The sequence below is a fragment of the Grus americana genome, chromosome Z (genome assembly GCF_028858705.1).
Source record: "Grus americana isolate bGruAme1 chromosome Z, bGruAme1.mat, whole genome shotgun sequence".
Classification (NCBI taxonomy): Eukaryota; Metazoa; Chordata; class Aves; order Gruiformes; family Gruidae; genus Grus; species Grus americana.
Genome location: NC_072891.1, coordinates 63,535,038 through 63,557,061, shown reverse-complemented (window position 1 = coordinate 63,557,061; position 22,024 = coordinate 63,535,038). Strand labels below are relative to the sequence as shown.

The window sequence follows — 22,024 nt, the reverse complement described above, 5'->3', positions numbered from 1 at the left end:
ATTGTATTACTTTGGTGCGTGCAAGTCACATTCTGTCCCTACACTTTGAAAACAAGAGTGATACGATATCTTAACCAGATCAAGCTGCCATAGGCAATGTGTACTGCAGCCAACTCATTAGCAATTTGAATAATAATAATAATAATAATAAACCCTGTAACTGCAGTATCAGACTGCTGTATAATGATATTTGCATCCATTGAAAGGGTGCCTTGATTTGAAGGGAAGGTGCAGATGGCTTTTTTTTTTTCCCTATTGAGGAAGCTGAAAGAATAACTGGCTGCTTAGTTGAGTTACTTTCCAAGTATCAGGGGGAAAAAAAAGGGTATGTTGGGCTTAAAATGTTTTGTGATTTTAACTTATGTTTAAAAATACCTTTTGAAAGATAAAGACAGAAACAGACTTCCAAATGAAGCCCTCCACAAACACTAACATTCAGACTTTTCTACTTTTTAATTTTATTAATTTGTTGCAATTGAGAACATTAATCATCAACTTTTATCTGCTTTTTTTTTGCAATTTCTACATTCCATTTTCAACATAGCTTCTTTCCCACCCTCAAATTTTGTTCACAATTTGCCAAATTGTCTGTGGAGAGGTTGAAGTGCTGAGGGTAAGAACAAATGATCTTTATTCCATTAAAAAAAAAAAATCTGAAAACACAGTTTTATCTAACTCCTTAAAATCAGATTTGCTCCGATTGTGGCTCTGATTGGTGGCAACACAGATGCCACCAGTTCTGGACTAAATAAAGATCTTACCTTCTTATTACATCTTCTAAACCAAAACTAGACAAATGGTTCATTCACATTTTGCTACCACCTCTCTTCCCATACCAGTGAGGGAACGCTGCCGTTACATGCTGCTCTTGAATCTCTTAGCAACAACCATTTAGTTGCAAAATTTAGTGTGACCTCTTCTCCTGAGATATCATAGAAAGGGTAAATAGTTTGAAAGCGACCACTGCTAACCCTGAATTATGCCAACAAAAATCTTAGAGCACACCAAGAACTTGCATATTAACGCAGAGACAGGCCTCATTTACACGTGCGTTGCTCACGTTTGTAGCTGAAGGCGTGCATCCAGCTGAATGACCATCTTAGATGGGACAAGCAGCAAGGAGGACATTAGTTTACATACTTGCTTTGAATGTACTGCTAAATTTAGAAGAACTAAGAAAAGCATATAATTTGATATTGAGTCATATGAATTCTGCCTAAATCTGTAAAATGGACTCCACAACTCATGTATTACAGACAGGACTCAGAGCTAGATCAACTCAGACGTGTGGCAAAGTAGATCTAAAAGACATGAATGTAGCTGGAAACTTGCTGAAGAACGCAGTACTCACACCAACACTAGATCTAAAAGCTCCATTCTAACAGAACCAGAAAAAGTCAAGCCTGATTTCTAAAGCAGTCCGTGAAAGAACACAGGCAAATAACTGCAATGGTTTCCAGCAGGCCTTGTGTCTCCAAGTTTCCTGCCTGGTCTATCGTCAGTTATCTCACATCAAGGCTTGCCTTTTAAGAGGCATGGGTAAGCAGCCAAGTAATTCTTCGCTGGGTGGGAACATTACACCGCATCTGCCTTTCTTCACTAAAGTTTATCTTCTGAAAATCAGCTCTGTTCTTTAAAAATAAAGGAAAAAAACCTCAGAACAACAATGCATGAAAAAGTAATTAAGATTTTATCAGGAAGAATAGAGTGCATAAGAATTTTTCGTATTCCAGAAAATAAACCCCCTACTTTCTACAGCAATTCAGTATTATGTAGGTTTCAGTGGTACATCCTGCTAAGGCCACTTATTAATCACTGGTGAGCTAAAAATGGAATACCTAGATTTAAGATCCAAATGAAAATAGAAATACATTAACTGTACACTTAGGATTAAAAATGTTAAAAAAAGATTATACCCACATTCCCCCCCCCCCCATTCATTTACATTTTTCATGAGCAAAAATGGTCACTCTGGACAAGGCAGAATATTACTTGTTTGTAAGGTAAAGCAAGTATACAAAAAGACCAAAAAACAGTAGGCCAAAGCAAATGGCTTTTCCACTGCAGAACAGTGGCTGTAAGGCATTCTTTCTCACCCTGCTTAAGGATCTGAGACTCTGGCATAGACTGAAAATGTAAAACTCTTGGCAATAAAAGCCAGAGTCTTTCACACAAGTTAATATTCTAGCACAGTATCTAGTGCTGTTGTGAGAACTCACCATCTGCCCTCCTGCAGAATATGTAAAATTTTGTCATTTCGTATGACAAAATGCCTTCCCTAAAATTTTATTCCTAGAAAAACATTATTGCTCAATTTCACTGATGCATCTGCAAGCATTGGTGTCCAACATGCACTTAAGTTACTGCTTCAAGGCAACTATGATGGAATAATTGGCTTCAGTTGAATTTAACACCTTTGAAAGGGCTGGGTTTATGTATCAAACGTTGGAATTAAAACCGTGACTGGAAAAGGACTTGCACAATCTGGTCTGAAGTAAATGCTGTCCTTGCTTAGAGCAGGAATTTGGACTAGACAACATGCCAAGACCCTTTCCAATCTGGATAATTCTCTGATACGGCTCCCTGTTCATACTCATAGAAATTTTAAAAATATAAAACCAGGAATTAAGTATTTTACCCACATCCTTGCATGTAGTTTTAATTCAACCTATTCTTGCACTCAGGAAAATTGAGGAACTTGAAAAAGCCACTCTGAAGTCTATAAAATAAAATACAACACAAAAATCAAGATTCCTTTATGTGCCTCTTCAGTGAATTACTTCAAAATATTTACAGTGAATTCACATTTTATTTGATTGCTTCCATTCTATACACTAAATTTGCAATTAACAATATTTCAAAATAAAACCAATTCCCAAGTTCACTATACTTTCAACACTTACTCATTTAAAATACATGAACGCTGGATTAATAATAGCAAAGCAGACTTGCAAATGATTTAAAGTCAGAACTTATGAACAGCAACACTTTTTCATTATTTTGCCATGACTACTTTCCATAAGTGATAACTACCATACAATGATTAATGATCAAAATGCACATCAATTTACAGTATTCACAAAGATAAACTTGCCATATGAAGGGGTGAAAAAGGCAGCAGCCTCTCATATAATTTAAAAGCAACTCTCCATGTGCTTGGTTTTTTTGTTAAAAATCCCTCCCCTCCCCCAACTTTCATTATATTTACTGATGAAACCAAGGAGGACTATGTTATTTAGAATGATTAGAACTCATTTTCACATTGAAAGCTTTGATTTACTAGGGAAAGAGGGCAAAATTGGTACATTTCAGTAGTTCGCTTGCACATGAACAGACTTAATTCTGCTCCACAAAATATCTAATCCAGCAGAGGCTTAAAATCAAGGACATCAGTGCTAAATAGTAAGTAGATAATTGTGTGTATACTTCTCCAATCTAATGGAAGACAAACTCTGGAAACAGCCAATTAAATTTTTATGATTTCTACACACTTTAAACATTAATACTAGATACATTTGTAAGATTATTCTACCCTTATACAAAGCAGCAGAGTAAAACTAAATCCTGAAGTTGAGTGGAAAGTTGACTGAAAATGGCACAAACATGCACACATCAGTTTCTAATTTGCTTTATTCACACACTTTAGTTACTGTAGACCTTGCAAACGAACTGTAAGACAGTCAAATTTGCATTCTGTGCAACTTTACCCAATCCCAAATTTTTCTTATTTTATACAAAGCAAAAGATTCCTCTTCATTGTCCTCTGCCACACTGCAGCAAAGAAATCTTGTATGTACCTGTAAATTACAACATTTATGTCTACTTAAGTTACTTTTACAGTTTCTATTTTGCTCACAGTTCCATGAAGAGTGAAGTTGAAAACGTTTTTAAAAGACCACTAAACCCATCAGTCTCCCATTTGCAAGTTGTTACAGCTTATGAAAACAAATTCCTTTGAACTGGCTAGCAGTCCAAACTAAATATCAGATGTGATGTTTATGAAGCAGATTAATAATTCATATCCATACCTTAGGTCAGTTAACGGGTAAGAGGAAAGGTAAATCCTCACTTCCACCACATTTGAATCCAATTCCCTTCTGTTTGACTGTGTCTCTATAATTTGTGTCTATGATTTTAAATTTATACAGTACTTTTTAATTACACTTTGGAACATATATCCCCATTTTTGAAACAAGTTCTTTTACAGTTTAAGAGTAATCCACAGAGCGGATTGTTCAAACTTCATTTTCTAAGCCATTTTTAACAATAATTAGGTTAGTAAGTCAATCATGTCCATGTGCTAAATCCACACCTGAACAGATTAAGAAACATTTTGAAGCAGTGTTGAGTAAATAATTTTGGTGAGCTGTAAAACTGCCACATGCAAGGTGTACTGTACTATAACAGCTCCAAATCCTTTATAAAAACCTAGCATTCCTTCTTCTCGTTTTATAGTATTTATGCAGTCTCTCATTCCCTCATACTGAGTATTGATCGGAAGCACTTCATAGCCAAGGTCTGTGTTGTCAATTATTGTGCGTGTCCCTTGAATATGAAGGCGGTGTAAAACTGTCTCCAGTGGGTAAAGCATGACATCAGCACAAAGGCTAGCAGCAAAGCTAGCAATAAGTTCTGGAAAATAAGCATCGAGCATGCTCTGCACAGAAGTGGAGCTCTCAGCTGGAAGGTTGTGGGAATTATCCCTTTTCAGAAAGAACAAAACAAGCTTCTGGATGATGGAACTGATGACATAGTGAAGAACTCCATGTAGAGCAGTAGGAAAAGTCAAGACCATCAGAGGAAGGAGACGCTTGCTATGGGGTACTCCCATGCCTACAACTCTGCCGATTCCTTCTTTCACGCAGTCCAAAATGCCAGGATTATCTCGAATGATTTCACTCTGCAAGCACAATGGAATAGTTACAACTTGTGCTGCCCATTTCATACACATGCTGACATCCACTTTGATACTTAAACGTTGCTGAACTTCGTAACAGAGCTAAACGTTTGCATGTACCATATAGCTACATAGCTATATTGATATAAATTCACTGCTCTAACAGAGAGCAGAGAATGTTGATAGCATTCAAGTAAACTTGTTTTTATAAAATGAAGCCATCTTAAAGAGTCTATTGAATTTTTGTTCCAGTTATTTGTGTTACTACCAAAGAAATTCAACGTTCAAAGTACAAGTCTGCACAACAATCATGCACTGAAAATGCCCACTTCTGAATCAAGGAAGTATTTTTCTAAAAGTCCTGTTCTTTAAGGACTATAACTCTGGTCTTTGAACTTGACTGTGCATAATAAAGACTTCTATAAATGAAGTTGAGTTGAAAGATAATTTTTAAGTTGAATTGAATAGGTTCAGGTCTGGATATTTCCATTCCATTACTGGCATCTAAAATAGCACTATTTACTCATGCTGCTTCTTGTAGAGATTATGATTTTGTTTATGTAGTAAAAATAAAGAATTCACTTAGTAATATAACTCTCTTATAACTCTGTTACACCCTACCTATGACTGTAGGATTAAGCTAAAGACATTGTTTCCCCTTGTAATGCTTATACGATCTGTGTTTTATCACTTGTTACATTCAAAATTCAGCATTTGGGAGTCCTCCTTAATGCCCAAGTCTGAGTGTATGCTGGCTGTGTCCTGACCTCATGCCAGAATAAAACACCAGACCATTCCTCAGTACTCTAGGGAAGGACTAACAGCCTTCAAAGCCTTCACAATCAGTCTGCCCAGAAAAGTAACTAGTTCAAATACTTGAGAACATAATGTTCCAGACTTTAAGCACAAGTGATGCATTGTAACTCCTCATGAATGCTCTTCTCCCTCATATTGTTATAGCTACCGCGCTTCAAAACTGTGCTTTTGTCAAACACGCCACCATGTGGTTTGTTAAAAACAAAAGCAGTAAACAGCTACAAATTTCTACCATTTACAGTTATTTTGATGAAATATATTTACTTGGAGAAGTTTGTCAAACTAATACTGTTGAACAGTATGGTTTATCAGAATTAAGACAATCAAAGTTAATATAAAACTCTTAGTAACAAATCCCACAATCTTTAACTTCTATAGTTTCTTATTGGTCATTGTCCTCTTGCAGCACAGGAATAGAATGTAAACCTGTTAAGCCAAGTTGCCTCCCTGCACTGATTAACACAGCATAAATAAAATCGTCACAAACGTTATCATTACCTCTGTTGTGTTTCTAGTAAGAAAGCTCATGATGACATTCCTAGGAACTAGAGAATGCCTTTCATACAGCATATATACATGTATTCAGTAAAACACTTGCACATGGCTGAACCCACTAAGCCTAAATCCCATAGATCTCAGTGGAACTGTTTTCATAAGCAATGCTTTACAGAGATGATCACCTGTCTGAAAGGCTGGGCGAGATGCTGTTCTGGCTTTTTGATTGTTTTCCTATTAAGCTGCTTTCTAGCAAAGAAACTTTATTACTTATTTTGCAATCAGAAGACATGCTCTTAATCATGTTCTCTTTTATCATTTATTGGTAAATATGTTCCCACCTCCAACAACACAGATAACATCCTTTCAGATAAAAATACAAGCAGTAAGATACCTGAACAAAACACCCTGCTCTGTGGCCAGCTATGAACTCAAAACTGTTTCTAGTTCCAGGATGCTCAGGGTCTAGCTGTTCCCCAGGCTGTAAGACAGCTTCCTAAGTCAGCTTCCCAGTGTGAGATTACTTAAATCTTCCCATGGCTTCCACAAACTCAGAGATCCACTCAGGCTGCATTATTTTCAAAATAATTCACCAGGAGAGAAGAATAGGGTTTCTTAAATAGAAAGCAACTTCAAAAAATGTGAGTTTGTTGTTGGGAGTCTATCTACATGCCCCCATACACAGGCCTTTAATCTTACCTATCCTGTTAGTCCAAAATGTGGCCAGTTCAGACTGGAAAGTCTTCCTAGTACCTTCTGGCTCCTTTAAGTTTGGATCCTCTGCACAGAGCAGATTCCTGCTCCTTCAGAATACCTGCCACTTAAAGTACATGCTGAAACTAAGAAACTGTAGAAGTCAGCCTTGTTTGCCTCTTTGCCACAGAAAAAGCACCATTTTGTAGACGTACATCAGCAGTTGAACTGTAGGTTTAAACAGCTGGATCTAAATCAGGCTTGACAGTACTTACAACTTCTCTAGTCTATCAATGAAAAGTATTATCCTGATGACTGAATGATGTGAGTGACTATGCTGCACCACTCTTACCATGACAGTGCACTTTTTACAGTAAGAGTTCCATTAGTTGCACAAAGACATTTTCATGTTAATTAAGAGCAACTCATTATATAGATGTAGCTGGAAGAACTACCCTGGACCACTTCCGCTTAGCTAACAAGATGCAACAACTCACTGAAAGACAATCTACAATACAGTGCTATGGCTTACTCTGTACAAGTACTCTACAGAACAAGTTAAGCTGTATCCTCAGTGACAGGTCCAGATTTTCCTGAAATTTATTTTCATGGCTATGGAAGAACTTGATGAAAATTTATAAGCAAAAAGTAGACTGAATGAAAGCAGTCTTGCAATAGTAGAGTTCAGTATTTTAGCAAAACAAAGCTGAATTACTGGAAAAGCTTTATAATTGTTGCAGGGGAAGTGGTCACTGCAACTGCCTGCCTAGCAAGCCTTTTAAAGCCTTTGCACAAGAAAAACTTCTTTACAGTTTATCTGCTAGACCATATTGATGTAACTTGTTCTTAATTCGCAGACAATATATTCCAACCATCTGTATTAAATGTCCTTTCTAATTCTAGATTTAGACTTCAGATAGTACAATGAATATACCCATCATAGTAAATACTTTTTATCTGAGCTAATAACTCCCACAGCCTCAAGCAAAACAAATGCAACTACTGCAACATAAACCTGAATCCAAAGCGAAAGACTCACTTCTCCACATAATCTAATCTATAAAGAGAGTGTCTTTTTAAATATTGTAAATATATGTAATTTACCTGCACAGTTTCAATGAGGCTTGCAGAATAAAAAGGCATTGCTATCACATGTGTTAAGCTGTAGAAATTAACAAGATAAGAATTAAGGTCATGACAATACTATAATTTTAGCCCAATATGCACCTGAAAGATGAAGTTATTTACCAAGTCTTGCCTGAGAGAAAATTATCGAACCATAACTCAATTATTAAAATGCACATTAACAAGTTGAGATAAACTTCAGACTGAAGTTCTGTTAAATTCTACTTCCATCTGACCAGACTGATTCAGGGGTCTCATATATCACAATTTAATTACTAAAAGAATCTGATCTTTTAAATTAGTCAGGTTCCATACAGACATAGGGATCTATTAACAGAGAATAATTTGTGAAACTGGTGTATGCAATCAAGATTGTTAACAAAAAAAAAAAATTTGAAAATTACTATTAGCACCCTGTCAATAACTTTAGCTGCAGATTAAACTAATGTACATGTAGTAGTTTTATAAATGTTTGATAGTAAGACATAAGGTAATAACATGTACTATACTTACCCTTTGAGTAGAAGGTGTCCACCTATCTGCCTGAGGTTCCATTTATGTGAAAGTTCTCTAAAAAGAAAAATATTTACCTTAATATGGATAAGAACAGTTATTCTGAAGCATTTCTTCCATGGGTGTCAACATCCAGTTTTCATACTGGTGTTCTGCTATCGGTCTGCATTGCAGGATTTCTCATAGTGGAAATACACATCAGCTACACATTTAATAAATCATGCTTAACTTTTATAAGTTATTTGGGCCTGGTAGATATTCTATCAAAAAAGCTGTTGATTATTCTGATTAGTCTGTAGCTCTCACAGCTACTAGCTTCAGTGTTTTGCATTTATTTTGTATCCTTATGTAGTAACTCTTCAAGCTATTTTCAGGGAATGCTTGGTATTTTAATATCTCAATAGTTTTCCTTTATCAACATACTTTTTTCTAACATTTGTTTTGGTTATGCTTTTTCTGTTCTTTGAGGTTATGATTACCCAGTTGTTTCAACTAAATCACATTCTGACACAGTTAGACAAGACCAAATAAAGTACAATAGATCAGACTAGAAGCTGCATAATACTGACTTAAATCCATTTTGGCTTATGATCAGACTTTAGCATATCCTGGTAAAACAAAAGAAAACCTATGGGTTTAACACAGAGGTGACTTTAAAAGTTCCCTTAAAGTACTATTTTCTAGTTACACACTTTAAATATGAACAGTAAACGTTAACTACACTCCACTCAACAGAAAATGTATTCCCACCTAGCTCAAGATGACATTCAACAGCCATACATTTGGTAAATACTCTTGCTATGAGGTAAAGACACTTTTGCCTGAAATGTTGGAACACTAGACTATGCATCTTTAATAAAAAAAATACAAAGTCTTCTGTTTCAACTCTCATCCAGGAATCACACTCACCCACTGCCTTCAGTTACAGTAATTCTAATCCAGAAAAGGAAACTCTTTACTCTCTTTCTGAAGAATTGTGTGTTACTAGGAGCTATCACCTTCCTAAATACATAGGTCAGTCACTAAAGAGGAAGTGAAGATCATTTACCATTATGTATTTTGGACACTTGGATCACATCCACTGAGCCATAATACTGGAAAATGAAACCAGCCAAACTAGTGTGTGAAAGCCTAACCTGTCAATCCACTACGCCTAACTATTTCTGCAGTGGAAGAACAAATATGGAATGAGTTTATCTAGTACAGAACCACATTCAACTTGTCACAGAAACGTTAATATCCATTTCTGGGCCCCTCTCCTAAAACGGGGATTCTTTTATATTACGATGCAGAATTGGAATTGATATCTCACTTCTTTGTGTCCTTTGAGGCTTGATAATGTTGTTAAATAACCTTTTAAATCAGCTATGCTGGCACTGCTGCTATAAGCAATAATCGTCACCTCCCTGTGACGGCCCAAAGATGCATGCTACCATAAAAAAAGGGAGAGCATCCAGTATAAAACTGCATGAGATGGTGCATGTACAAGTCAACTGTTTTCACCAGATCACCTCCCCAATCCAGTTCATTTCGTGACTGTTCAAATATTATGTTGGCACTAGAGTGGGGGTAGCACTTTGGAAGGAATGAGCAACTAATAGCAGAAAGGATTGCTTCTTTCGACAGTGGCACCAGCTTACTTTTTAAACTACTGAACACCTGGCCCACAAAAAGAAAGTCCTTGCTCACACTGGACAGAAATCAGAACTATGAAAATATGAACACTATATCACATCTCATGAACTAAAACATCTCCTAGAGTAGTATTTAAAAACAAGAGTAACATTCATGCTCAGGGGAAAGTATATGCTTGGAAATTTCAGTTACGTATGGGACAGAGCTGACCAAAAAAGCTTAAACACACACTCCACACAATTTAAGTATGAAATGTTTTTGCTAATGCTTTAGACAATTGTCAGAACCTGCAAAGATTTACTTCTATTAGAAGCCATGCATGCATGATAAGAGTAGTTTCATTCAGCCTGCCCACATTTAATTTCTTTAAAAAAAAGTTCCAAGTACTTACCCTTAAGTACTTGGTCTCTGCCCACCCATTAAAAATAGGCAATCATTTCTTCTGAAAGCTAACGTGACTCTCAAGCCACCTGGTCCGTTCAAACTTAACCAGCCTTAAACCCAACCACTTGCCTTCCTCTCTAATATTTCATTTTCCAAAACAGGTCTTTATTATTTTACTGGCTTCAGTGTGTGCCCTGCAACTGTTAAGTATCTTTCCCTAACTTTTGATTATCTTAGTCCCCTTGCATTTCACTAAAAGTTTTAGTGACTTGTATATAATAAGCTCTCACACAAGCTGCTTACTCTTAAAATTTCTGTAACAAAACTGGTAATATATGTTATTACATTTGTAAGACCTTACTGTTAGCTCTGGACCATCATAAAAGAAAACACTGATAAAAAATCTTCAGATAAAAACTCTTTGTCAGATTTGTATCTCAAAGCAGAAAGATATCGCAATATTTTACCATAATCCTGGAATTATAGTCCAGCATAAAACCTAGACAGAATCACAAATCAAAATAAAAAATTATTGCTAAACTACTATAGTTGAAGATGGACACAGTGAACTAGAATGGTGAAAAACTCGTTAAAGGAAGTCACTCATTTTTAGTTGTAACCCCTTTATCATGAAAATACTGAAAAATGTACATATACTTTTTGGTAAAGAGGACAGAAGACAAAGCTGACAGCCACATAGACTCTTATTTACCATGTTTTCTCATTTATTAATGCAGGCCATTCTGTTCTCTCCCCTACCAAATACAGTAAAAACGTTCAGCAAGATGTCAGGCTGGCTCATTAGCAATTTAAGTTTTTTGTATTTAGATTAATGAAACCAGGACTTTTTACTTTAGACATGGTATTTGCTAGTACCACACAATACAAACCAAAGTACAAAAGGAATCTCATGAATCCTTTTACGACAGTAAAATTATACTGAAAATCAATTTGCAACATTATTTCTATAGTCAGACCAGTACACAGACATACAAAACCTACAAAGCTCAGAAAGAGCCTCGCTATTTATTAATCACAAGGTTGTCTTTGCCAAGACAACCACACTGTGCTGAAAACACCTATTCATTGTCTGACTGTTCTAATCAAGTAAGATTTTCAAACAGCCTTACATTTCTAACACTTTGAATATAAGTCAACAACTGATCATCAATTTGTTAGAAGCAGTAAAAACCCCATTCAATACCTTGGCAAAGGTGTAAATTCACTGATGATGCCTTCTGTTCCCAGGGTTATGCCCTGAACAATGAAAGTGCTGCCCATTCCTTTCCAGAGAGCTCTTGGACCCTGTGTTTTGAAATATGCAGTTAGATTCACGCAACATAGAACTCAAAAATATTTTCATCTTACTCATTTTTATGAAATTTCAGCAAATCCAGACCACGCAAGGCTACAATTCTACCAATAAATTTCACTATATCCAAATTTAGGGGACAACTAACTTTTCAACTCTGATGAAACGCTGTTCTTTGATAGTTTCAAATAGTTGTCAATGATTTTGGAGGCATCTATCTCACCGTTAATACTCAGTACAATAAACTTAACACCATTTTCAGTGGACAAAATGAGCCTGAGATGTTAAAGCACATCCATAAGAAATCTAGAACATCTTTTCTTACTGTCTTCTGATCCAAGTTTTAGGATTTCCATTACTGTCTCTCCACAAGACTATGCAGCATTGGAAATTCTGTCTTTGGAAGCAATCATTAAACTCTGGATAATCTCCTTATCTACATAAAGATTACTTTTTTTAGAAACTAATGAAAAAATTAGTTTCAAGGACCTTTTATTTGCTAACACCTGCAAAGCTTCCCCACTAAATAATATACTTCATTAAAAAAATTTACAATGGTCATCTTGAAACATTTCTGCAACCATAGAAAATAACAATCCTTTACAATGGCCATGTTTTTAACCACCAGTTACATAAAGAGTTTAAGATGTCAGTGTACATATGTACTATAGTAACACTGTTCAGATACAGCCTGACACCAAATACTGACCTGTGTCTTATTGATGCTGTACATAATATTGACAATAGTAAACGGAGTGAGATGATAATTCCGAGCATGATAATTAACCTGTTAAAAAGACAAATAATGGCCATTTTATAAACACACTTGCAGATGTTACAACTCTGAAGGAAAAAGCACTTCCAAAATAAGGATTTATCTCTCTAAAGATCAGCTAAAGTGACCAAAATATGAATAAATTCTCACTGAAATTTAGGGAAATAGGCAGAACTTCTAAGTATTTGTATGCTGAAAATGTAAACAATAAAGCAAGCATAAACCAGAAAATACTGGAAACAAAGCATCCTGCTTGTAAATGGGGATCTGCTCCACAGACTCTGAAACACTTACTTGCTGTAATTTATTTTCCATTGCCAAAAGAACAATGAGTAAGAACATTCAAGATAAGTTAAATTTCAGAATGGAAAACGTCTACGCTAGAAATAAAAATGTGTTAATGTAGCAACATCTCCCTAAGAATGGTAAAGCTTCCTTATACTCTACAGAATAGCAAAACACAGAAATATCACAGTACACAGCAGCCCTGACTGGAAGAGGTAATATACAATACATACCTGGCACTGACGACGTAGAACAATGCAAGGATGTGCCAACACATTTTCTGTAAATAGGCTTTAAAAGAAAAGTCTATTTAAAACATTGGAAGCTATTGCAAATTTATTAGAAAAGGCTTGTTATTTTTCTCTAACAACATTAGATCAGTATTTAGAAAAACTATACGTTATCTGTGAATTAATAAGGCATTTTGAAGGGCTATCTGATAGCCTGCCAATACTACAAGGGAACAAGTATCAAAAAACCTGATGCATACATTCACTATGAGAAAACCCCACACACTTTTATGTATAGTGTGAATGCATTTTTATATGCATTTTTATATGCAAAATAACATACCAAAAATCTTAAACCTTCCCTCTGCAAAACACGAGGGAAGAGCAGAGACAGGATTATGGAAGGCTTAGTTTCCAGTTTTATGTTAATTCCATGTACCATGTTATTAATCAAGACCCTCCTTAGCAGGGCCAGAGGATTGGTACTAACAGTTAATTCTGAATTTTTTGGTGACAGATTTTTTGTCAGAAAATGCTACTGCCCCAAACCAACTCCCCCTTGACCCCCAGAAATGGTATTTCAGTCAGACTTTCACATGAAAGTTCTCTCAGTTCTAAAATAGGATTCCTGTTCACAGCCATGCAGAGGAACTTTTTATTAATCTCAAGGTACCTGACTGATCAGAGGATTTACCTGTATATTGTTCAAACCTGGGATATGGATTAGAAAAGCAAAACCTCCAGGCTTTGCCTAAGCATCCCAAGTAACAGCTCTGATCACCAACATACAGGACCATCTTGGGGTAGGTCTCTCATGGGGATTTTACTCTGGGTAAACAAATACTAACTGGCACAGAAAACCACTGAACTTGCAGTTTCATAACTATTAAGCTAATTAGTTTGCTACTACCAAAAGAGGTAACACTTTTCCATACTCCAGCTGCTGTCTACTAAGCCCTCCCAGTAGCCAACTCAAATAACCTCACAAAAGCTAACCTCTTTTTCTGGGTGTTTTCTACAAGATTTCTGATTTGAACCATGTGTGTCTGACAGAGTGATCCAGTACAAACACAAAAGCAGAATCAGGGAGAATTGCTCTCAGCAATGACACAATGTTCAGCAGCTCTCTTTCCCAAAACCACATGCTCATTTTAGTCCTAGTAGCCATAGTACTCAGGATGTGGAAAACTGTAATGCTTGATTACATCAAAGTTTAAAAAGACAACTGATCCACACTCATCTCTCTGCTCCTGAACAAGATCAACGTGTTCCTCCCCTATGACTCCACTCCTTTGCTGGTACTCTCCTGAGCTCATTCAGCTTGATAAGGTTGGAAAGAAATAAAACAACTGTTTGAGCAGCTAGTTCTTCCCCCTCCCCTCCATCAGCTCTATTTTAACAAACTGAATAGGCTCATCGGGGTGTCTGAATGAGCAAGCTGAGCTGCTGCAAGAGAAGCAGTAAGAAAAGAGGGACAGGCAATTTCATGAGATGAGATGATCTAATTTAAGCAACTCATGACTTGTCAAAAATGGTCATTCCTATTCCCTCTTCTTTATCCCTTCCCTCTCTGGTTCAGTTAGCTGGTGTCTGCTGACTTTTGCAGCTAGTCAACTTCCAGATAAATCAACGTAACTGAAACATCAAAAAATAATCCAGCTCTTCCACTGCCTCTGTCTTCTGTTTTATGAGTCAAATTGGTTAAGAGAGGTTCTGATGGGCATCCAGGATGATAACAATGGGGCAAGGAGCAGGACAGGCTGATGATCAAGTAAAAGGTCCTCCTCTTTGAGCAGAAGTACATTGTAAGGACCTCAACTGACTTGACTTCCTATGTTGGGCTAATGGGGTGACACAAGTACTCTCATGTTCTGAAGAGAGAAGCACTTTTCTCTGAGAAGTCTCACATTCAGGTCAAAGAGTAAAACTTTTTTTAGTCCTAACTTTTTCAAGACAAAAACCCCACCTTCTACGCTTTCACGAACTGAGTCAGTACATCGACCAAGAAAAACCTAATCAGGTGTTTGAGTGTGACTGAGCAGGCATCCTGCAAAAAAATCCTAAGTTTATGAGGAACATTACACTTGACAATTTAAGGTCTGAAAACTTATGCTAAGCATGCTAAAGGCCACCACTTTCTCAAAAATACTATCAATAATTAGTGTCACCATAATAAAGAAGAAAATGGATATTGGACCACTTGGCCAGACCAGTATTACTGTTCCAGGATACTCTGATAATATCCTTAAATATTTTCATTTTCCTAGGAAACATTCATATAACATAAAAATATTAGTAAATGTGGCGAATGTGAAAACAGCTTTCTGGTGTTATTTTCAGTTTGCTATGATAGGACACATGTATCCTGGGCATACAATACTTTCACTGCTGAAGAAGTAATTTTGAGAAACACTTCAGTTAAAGAGAACAGAAACCAACATGGATTTCAGGTAGTAGGTTTCTAAAGGCATTTCAACTGTGTAAGTCTACTGGCATAAAAACACAACACGAAAATGTACAGAGAGATCATAAGACAACTATAGCTTTACTGCTTCATAATCACTGAAAATTATTACACAACTCTTACCTTGCAAGGCCAATACCAAAGCCTGCAAATCTGTTCAACTGCTCTGAAAAAAATGAAGATTATACAGTGATAATCACAAAGGGGGAAGAAAAAGCCATGGAAAAAACAATTTTATACTGAACTTCCTTCATAAAATTACAAGCACTAAACCACAACATTTATGGCAACTCAGCAAGGGAGGATATAAAGAAACATTCCCCCAGGAATACTTGCACTTTGGACTGCATTTGAGTTTGTGCATACTTTTATAAATAAAATTATTCTTGTCTTAAAACAGCTACAGGAAAAAAAGAGACAAAGTGAACAGTAAAACAGAATACTTTAATATCTAAAAATCTAACTCAACTCAACCACTGAAAAAATTATCATGCATGACAGTTTACAATAATTCTAAAACATAGATATATGAGGTGAAAATAATTTAAAAAACAAAGACAGTAAAAATAGAAAATCTTTGGAAAAGTAACAAAATGCCATTGATGACATAACAAACATCAACATGATGAGAATTTTCAGGTCAGTTATCTTCACTCCTTTGGAAAAGTCTAGTTACTAGAAATTAATATTGCAACAAGAATAATGGGTTGAATTCTCTGTTGTCTGCTACCAGACAGATATGTAAACCTTGGGAATTATCTGAAGAGTATCACAACTGTAAAGGCAACCAAAAATTGCCTCAGTCCTACAATCTACAGGGTGCAAGCACACTGCAAACATGGGTAATCCCAGTAGCTTCAGTAGAGCTCCGCACAGACATGGCAGCCCTCCTAGGGGGAATGATAAGACTCCCTCCACCTGCAGAAGCTGGCCTGTGATACAGCAACTCCTTATCAGTTCTCTAAAAAGCAGAATCAACATACCCTCTATGAGCACATAGGATAAAAAAAGGCAGAGTCCAAGTACCTAAAAATATTTAAGTAGTGCTTTAAGTAGTGCTTGCATGTACGAAAGCACAACTAAGGGTTGTACTCACTATAAGTGCTGAACAAAGACACTTCACTACAGGTTGAAAAGACTCATGTATTCATACAATTCAATATTAAATAATCTTTCATACAATGTTGATACTCAAGTGTATATAAACTGCTCCAGAACATTCCTTTAATTAAAGCAACGTTCAGCAGCCTAGATTGGGTAAATTTCTCTTAATTCACCTCAATTTCACAAAGATGTAAAATGGTACTGTACTTCTGAGGGTTTCTGCTCAGTTTCCCAGAAATTACTGGAAAAGACCTGGAACACAGTTGCTTCATCAAATTCTACCAGTCCCACAGTTCCTTCACTATTATGCACTGGAGGGGTGGGGTGGGAGGTGTTTACTTCATTTGCTTGTGCCATACCCCTTGTACATTTTCAACAATAAAGCAGCCAGAAGACACAAAGTCTGAAACATCGATATTGCCTAAACAACAAAATATACGCTAAGATCTAAAGGTACTTCCTGCTCTTAGAGAAGACGGAGTATTTCTGCAGGATATTGTTTATATGGGCGAAGGGGAGCTGACCACACGCTGCTTAACCAGAAGCTGCAAGGTGCATTCTGGCACTTTCAACCATATTTGCACGTAACTACACGATACTACACTGTGAAGCTGTAGTGCAACAGGCGACGGAGCAGGTTCTCTTTCTTCCAGAGTTGTTTTTTTTTTTCTCTCTTGGCGTTTCAGCATCGCCAGCCCGCGGCCGCAACGCGTCCCCGGCCCCGGCGCGGTAGAGGTCGGCGCCAGCAAACCCGGGTGGCGCTCGAACGGGCACGGCCAGGCCGCGGCACAGCCCATGGCCGCCGCCTGCTCGCCCTTGTCCGCCTCGGCGGGTCACCCGCTAACGGGCGGCCGCGGCGCCGCCCGGGGACAAGCGAGGAACAGGCGGAACAGCAAGAAGCAGACTGCCCCGCCGGACCGGGCTCTCCCTTACCGGCGCCGGGGCCGCCCGCCCCAAGGTTGGGCTCCTCGTTGAGGCCGGCGCCCCCCAGAGGGGTCCCCGCCCCGTACGGCGGCGTCTTCTCCCCCCAGTGCAGGTTGCGGCTGCCGGGGATGTCGGGGGGGGTGGTCACCCAGTGGCCCAGTTCCGAGGCGCTGCCGAAGGGCCTGGCACCGGGGCCCGGCTCTTCCCGGCCGCCCCCGCGGTAGCCCAGGCCGTCGAAGCCCTCGGGGCGCCGCGGGTGCATGGCGAGAGGCGGCGGGCGGGCGGGCGGGCCGGCCGGGGAGGGAGGTGGGGAGGGAGGTGGGGAGGGAGGCAGGGTGCCGCGCACAGGCACGCACAGACCAGCACCCCACCGCCCCAATCAGCACTTCCGCCCGCGAAGCGGGAGGCTGCGCCCTACTGAAGCAGCGCACGAGACCACGTGATCGGGAAGAAGGCGGGGCCGGTGGCCGGTCGGGCCAATAGCCTCCCTGCTATTGCCCGGTTCGGGGAGGAGGGAGATGGGAGGTAGGTTCAGCGGGGAGGAGGGACGCGGCCCTGGGCCGGTGGCGGAGGCCGAGCGAGGGCGCCCCCTGTCGCTCTGGCGGGCCGGCGTGGGCGAGTGGGTCGGGGTCGGGGGCGCGGGCGCTCGGCGTGGGCCTGGTCCAGGCTTGGCTGTTGTGGAGGGGACTAAAGGGAGCCCCGGTACCCTCCTAGTGTGCAGAGAAGCACTCTGCCAGCACAGCTCCCGGCCCTTTTCCCTGGTGAACTCTCACCCCAGCCGAAATCAGTGAGAGCCAAGCACAGGGGCCACCTGGCTCCCTGCGTGCAAAGCAGGTGGCAGAACCAGGAGCTGTTAATTGTGCTAACGATGCTCACAGGCCTGAACAAACCCCACAGGGGAGACAGGGCAGGAGGGGTCAGAGAGCCCGTGTCTGCCTGGTGTAGCCCCACCACTCCTGTTCCCTGTGCTTCTCCTCGTCTCTAATCTCCTTCCCTCTAAAACGCTGTTTGCTGTGCAGCCTCCTGGCTGAGGAGAAATGGCACAATCACCCATGGGACTGCAAGTGTTTCCCCTTCGCCAGCCAGAGAGGTTCCTGATGTGAGGCGATCAGTGTCTGACACTGGCAGAACACCTTCCCTGTGGGCTTGGGGGTCTCTCAGCTCCTCCTGCCCCAAGAAGCCCACCAAGGTCTCCCACAACTAGGTCTCAGCCTGATCCACAGCTTTTCCTTTTTTTATACACGAGGTTAAGCCAGCATTAGTCTGTTCAAGTCTAAGTATAGCACAGGCGGCAGGAGTCATCCAGCACTTCGTGCTTTCCCACTGTTACAGCCCTGTCTGGTAACACAGCCTGCAGTAGGAAGGTGGCAGCATGGGCAATGAATATGTCTTACTGAAATAAAGGTACAACATAGCTGTACACTTGTTTGGTACATGTTTTTAGTCCCCTGTAAAGCTGTGGAAATCATAGAATCACAGCATGGTTTGGGTTGGAACAGACCTTTAAAGGTCATTAGGCCACCCCCCTGCATTGAGCAGGGACATCTTCCACTAGATCAGATTGCTTAGAGCCCCATCCAGCCTGGCCTTGAATATCTCCAGGGATGGGGCATCTACCACCTCTCTGGGAAACCTGTTCCAGTGTTTCACCACCATCTCTGTAAAAAAACTTCCTTATATCTTGCCTCTTCCAGTTTGAAACCATTACCCCTTGTCCTATCGCAACAGGCCCTACTAAAAAACCTGTCCCAATCTTTCTTATAAGCCCCCTCTTTAGGTACTGGAGGGCTATAAGGTGTCCCTGGAGCCACCTTTTCTCTGGCCTGAACAATTGCAAGTCTCTCAGCCTTTCCTCATAGTAGAGGTGGTCCAGCCCTCTGATCATCTTCATGACCCTCCTCTGGGCTCGTTCTGTCACCGAAATCCGGGAATAAACCTCGTAACACCAATGTAGTGTTAAAAGGCAGGCATTCTTTATTGCAGCGCTGGATGCACGGGGGATAGCTCCACCCAACATGCATGCCAGGTGATCACCAACACACAGGTTATGTAGGATCAAAACATACATATTCATCATTTTTCTCAGAAAGGGCAGTCCTATGATAATCATTTCTTGGAATCCATTTCCATATTCTCCTCCCTGTTATGCATGCTCAGTGATTTGAGTCGGTGGTCCTCAAGGATCTCTGGTGGTCGTCAGTGGTCTTGCACCTGTGTCCACTGGATGACCTCCTCCACCCTGGCTGAAGAAGGAAATTAACATTTCACCAACAGTGGCACCCACCAGGTTCTTCTTTTGGGCTAGGACAACTTTTCCCACCTTCAAAATTTTGTCCCTTGGTGGAATCAGAGTATGGGGAATATTTTCTCCAGTGTAGTCTTTTATCCAGTATATTATTTCTGCTGCCTATAACTGTCCCCACTTCTAAATGTACTTCGGACTAGCTAGGATACTGCCCATTTCCATTCTCTTAACATTTCTGAGGATGTTAAAATAATATTGCAGACAACCTTATCAGAAATAGACACTTACTTTAGCCTTTTTTAAACTGTTTTTTCAGCCACAGCACGGCAGCCAAACTTTTTAAAAGAATATTGCTTAAAAAGCTGGATTTAGAGAACTGTACAACCACTTCAAGATGGCATGACTTTTGGTCATGGCACGCAGTGCTGTTTTGGGTCAACTTGCACACAGTACTGAGTACATCACTGTACCTGCTCTCCCTGCTGAGCCACTGCACAAGCCTGCACCTTTTCAACCTGCACTATTTGTCCGTGTGTGGGTGCACTTGTGAGTGTGTGTGTCTGTCCATGTGTGTGCCTTTTGTGTCTTCATGGCACACTTAGAAACATGGAATCATTTAGGTTGTAAAAGACCTTTAATATCATCAAGTCCAACCATTAACCTAGCACTGCCAAGCCAACTACTGAACCATGTCCCTAAGCACCACATCTAAACGCGTTTTAAATACCTCCAGGGATGGTGACTCAACCACTTCCCTGGGAAGCCTGTTCCAATGCTTGATAACCCTTTCAGTGAAGAAATTTTTCCTAATACCCAATCTAAACCTCCCCTGGTGCAACTTGGGGCCATTTCCTCTTGTCCCATCACTTGTAACTTGGGAGAAGAGACCAACACCCACCTGGCTACAGCCTCCTTTCAGGTACTTGCAGAGAGTGATATGGTCACTCAGCCTCAGCCTCCTTTTCTCCAGACTAAACAACCCCAGTTCCCTCTGCCGCTGCTCATAAGACTTGTGTACTAGACCCTTTACCAGCTTTGTTGCCCTTCTTTGGACATACTCGAGCACCTCAATGTCTTTCTTGTAGTGAGGGGCCCAAAACAACACAGTACTCAAGGTGTGGCCTCACCAGTGCTGAGTACAGGGGGACAATCACTTCCTTGGTCTTGCCACACTGTTTCTGAGACAAGCCAGGATGCTGTTGGCCTTCTTGGCCACCTGGGCACACTGCTGGCTCATACTCAACTGGTTGTTGACCAACACCCCCAGGTCCTTTTCTGCCAGGCAGCTCTCCAGGTAGTTACAATCTGCTCCTGGGCTTGCTGCAAAAGATGGGTTAATGACTTTTGAAGAAGTAACTTGGTAACTCATTTCTACTGAATCATAATGCCTGAGCATAATGTTGATACCAAAAATAACTTTAAAATAAATAGATTTATTGCTAAGCACAGTTGATAGACTGACTGAGATTCCAAAGATCTGTCTCCATAGGACTAGATTGGTGCCATGGTTTGTTTGGATGTCTCAAATTTACAGGACAAGGTACTCTGCAAATGAAATTTAATTTTATGAAGTCATTAAGAAAGAAAACAAACAAACATGAAAAACAGGGGTTCAATCCCCCTTACACAGACTAGCCTATCATGTGAATTCACTAATTCATCACTTAAGTCATGAGGTTTCTCACTTGCAAGTTCTCTAATTCATAACCTGCAACTCACAACTTATAACTTGTGACACATGCACCTAGGAACAGAATATTTACCTAGCCGATGGTGAGAGTACTCATCCTTCCTCCTCCATCATGCTGTGGGCATCCCCTGTATCACTCCAGGAAGCATAAAAGCCTCAGCAGTCCAGCTCTGTTGGATCTGCTTCAAAAGCTTTTTTGGTAAGCTGATGTTTTACACCCTCCAGCTTGGAAGTTTGAGCTATATAATTTCCATGAGTTCATAGATTCTGAAGAAACTGCCAGACAATCAACGTGCAAAGATGATGGCTGCAGGAAATAGCAAGCTGCAGGTGATAATGGCTATGTAACGGCCTTTTTAGCCATCTGTCCTGCCACCTGTTGCTCTTGCTTTGCTCTCATGGCACTGCTCCCAGCACACATCAGGCCTTAGCATGAG

The 22,024-nt window shown here is 39.9% G+C and overlaps 1 protein-coding gene across 2 annotated transcripts; it reads right to left on the bottom strand.

Moving 5' to 3' along the window:
* Positions 1–2,755: 2,755 nt before the first annotated feature.
* Positions 2,756–18,068, bottom strand: SLC25A46 (solute carrier family 25 member 46). Of its 2 annotated transcripts, XM_054810949.1 has the most exons (8): positions 17,662–18,068; positions 15,748–15,790; positions 13,164–13,221; positions 12,580–12,657; positions 11,763–11,863; positions 8,540–8,596; positions 8,006–8,063; positions 2,756–4,900 (listed from the first exon to the last, which is right to left on the bottom strand). In XM_054810949.1, exons 1-8 carry the CDS (start codon positions 17,912–17,914, stop codon positions 4,322–4,324), a joined length of 1,227 nt encoding a protein of 408 aa, XP_054666924.1. In that variant the 5' UTR covers positions 17,915–18,068; the 3' UTR covers positions 2,756–4,321. The 2 variants fall into 2 exon arrangements, with proteins under 2 accessions (XP_054666924.1, XP_054666925.1); XM_054810950.1 differs by lacking the exon at positions 12,580–12,657 and having other exon boundaries at positions 17,662–17,977.
* Between the last annotated feature and the right edge of the window lie 3,956 nt (positions 18,069–22,024).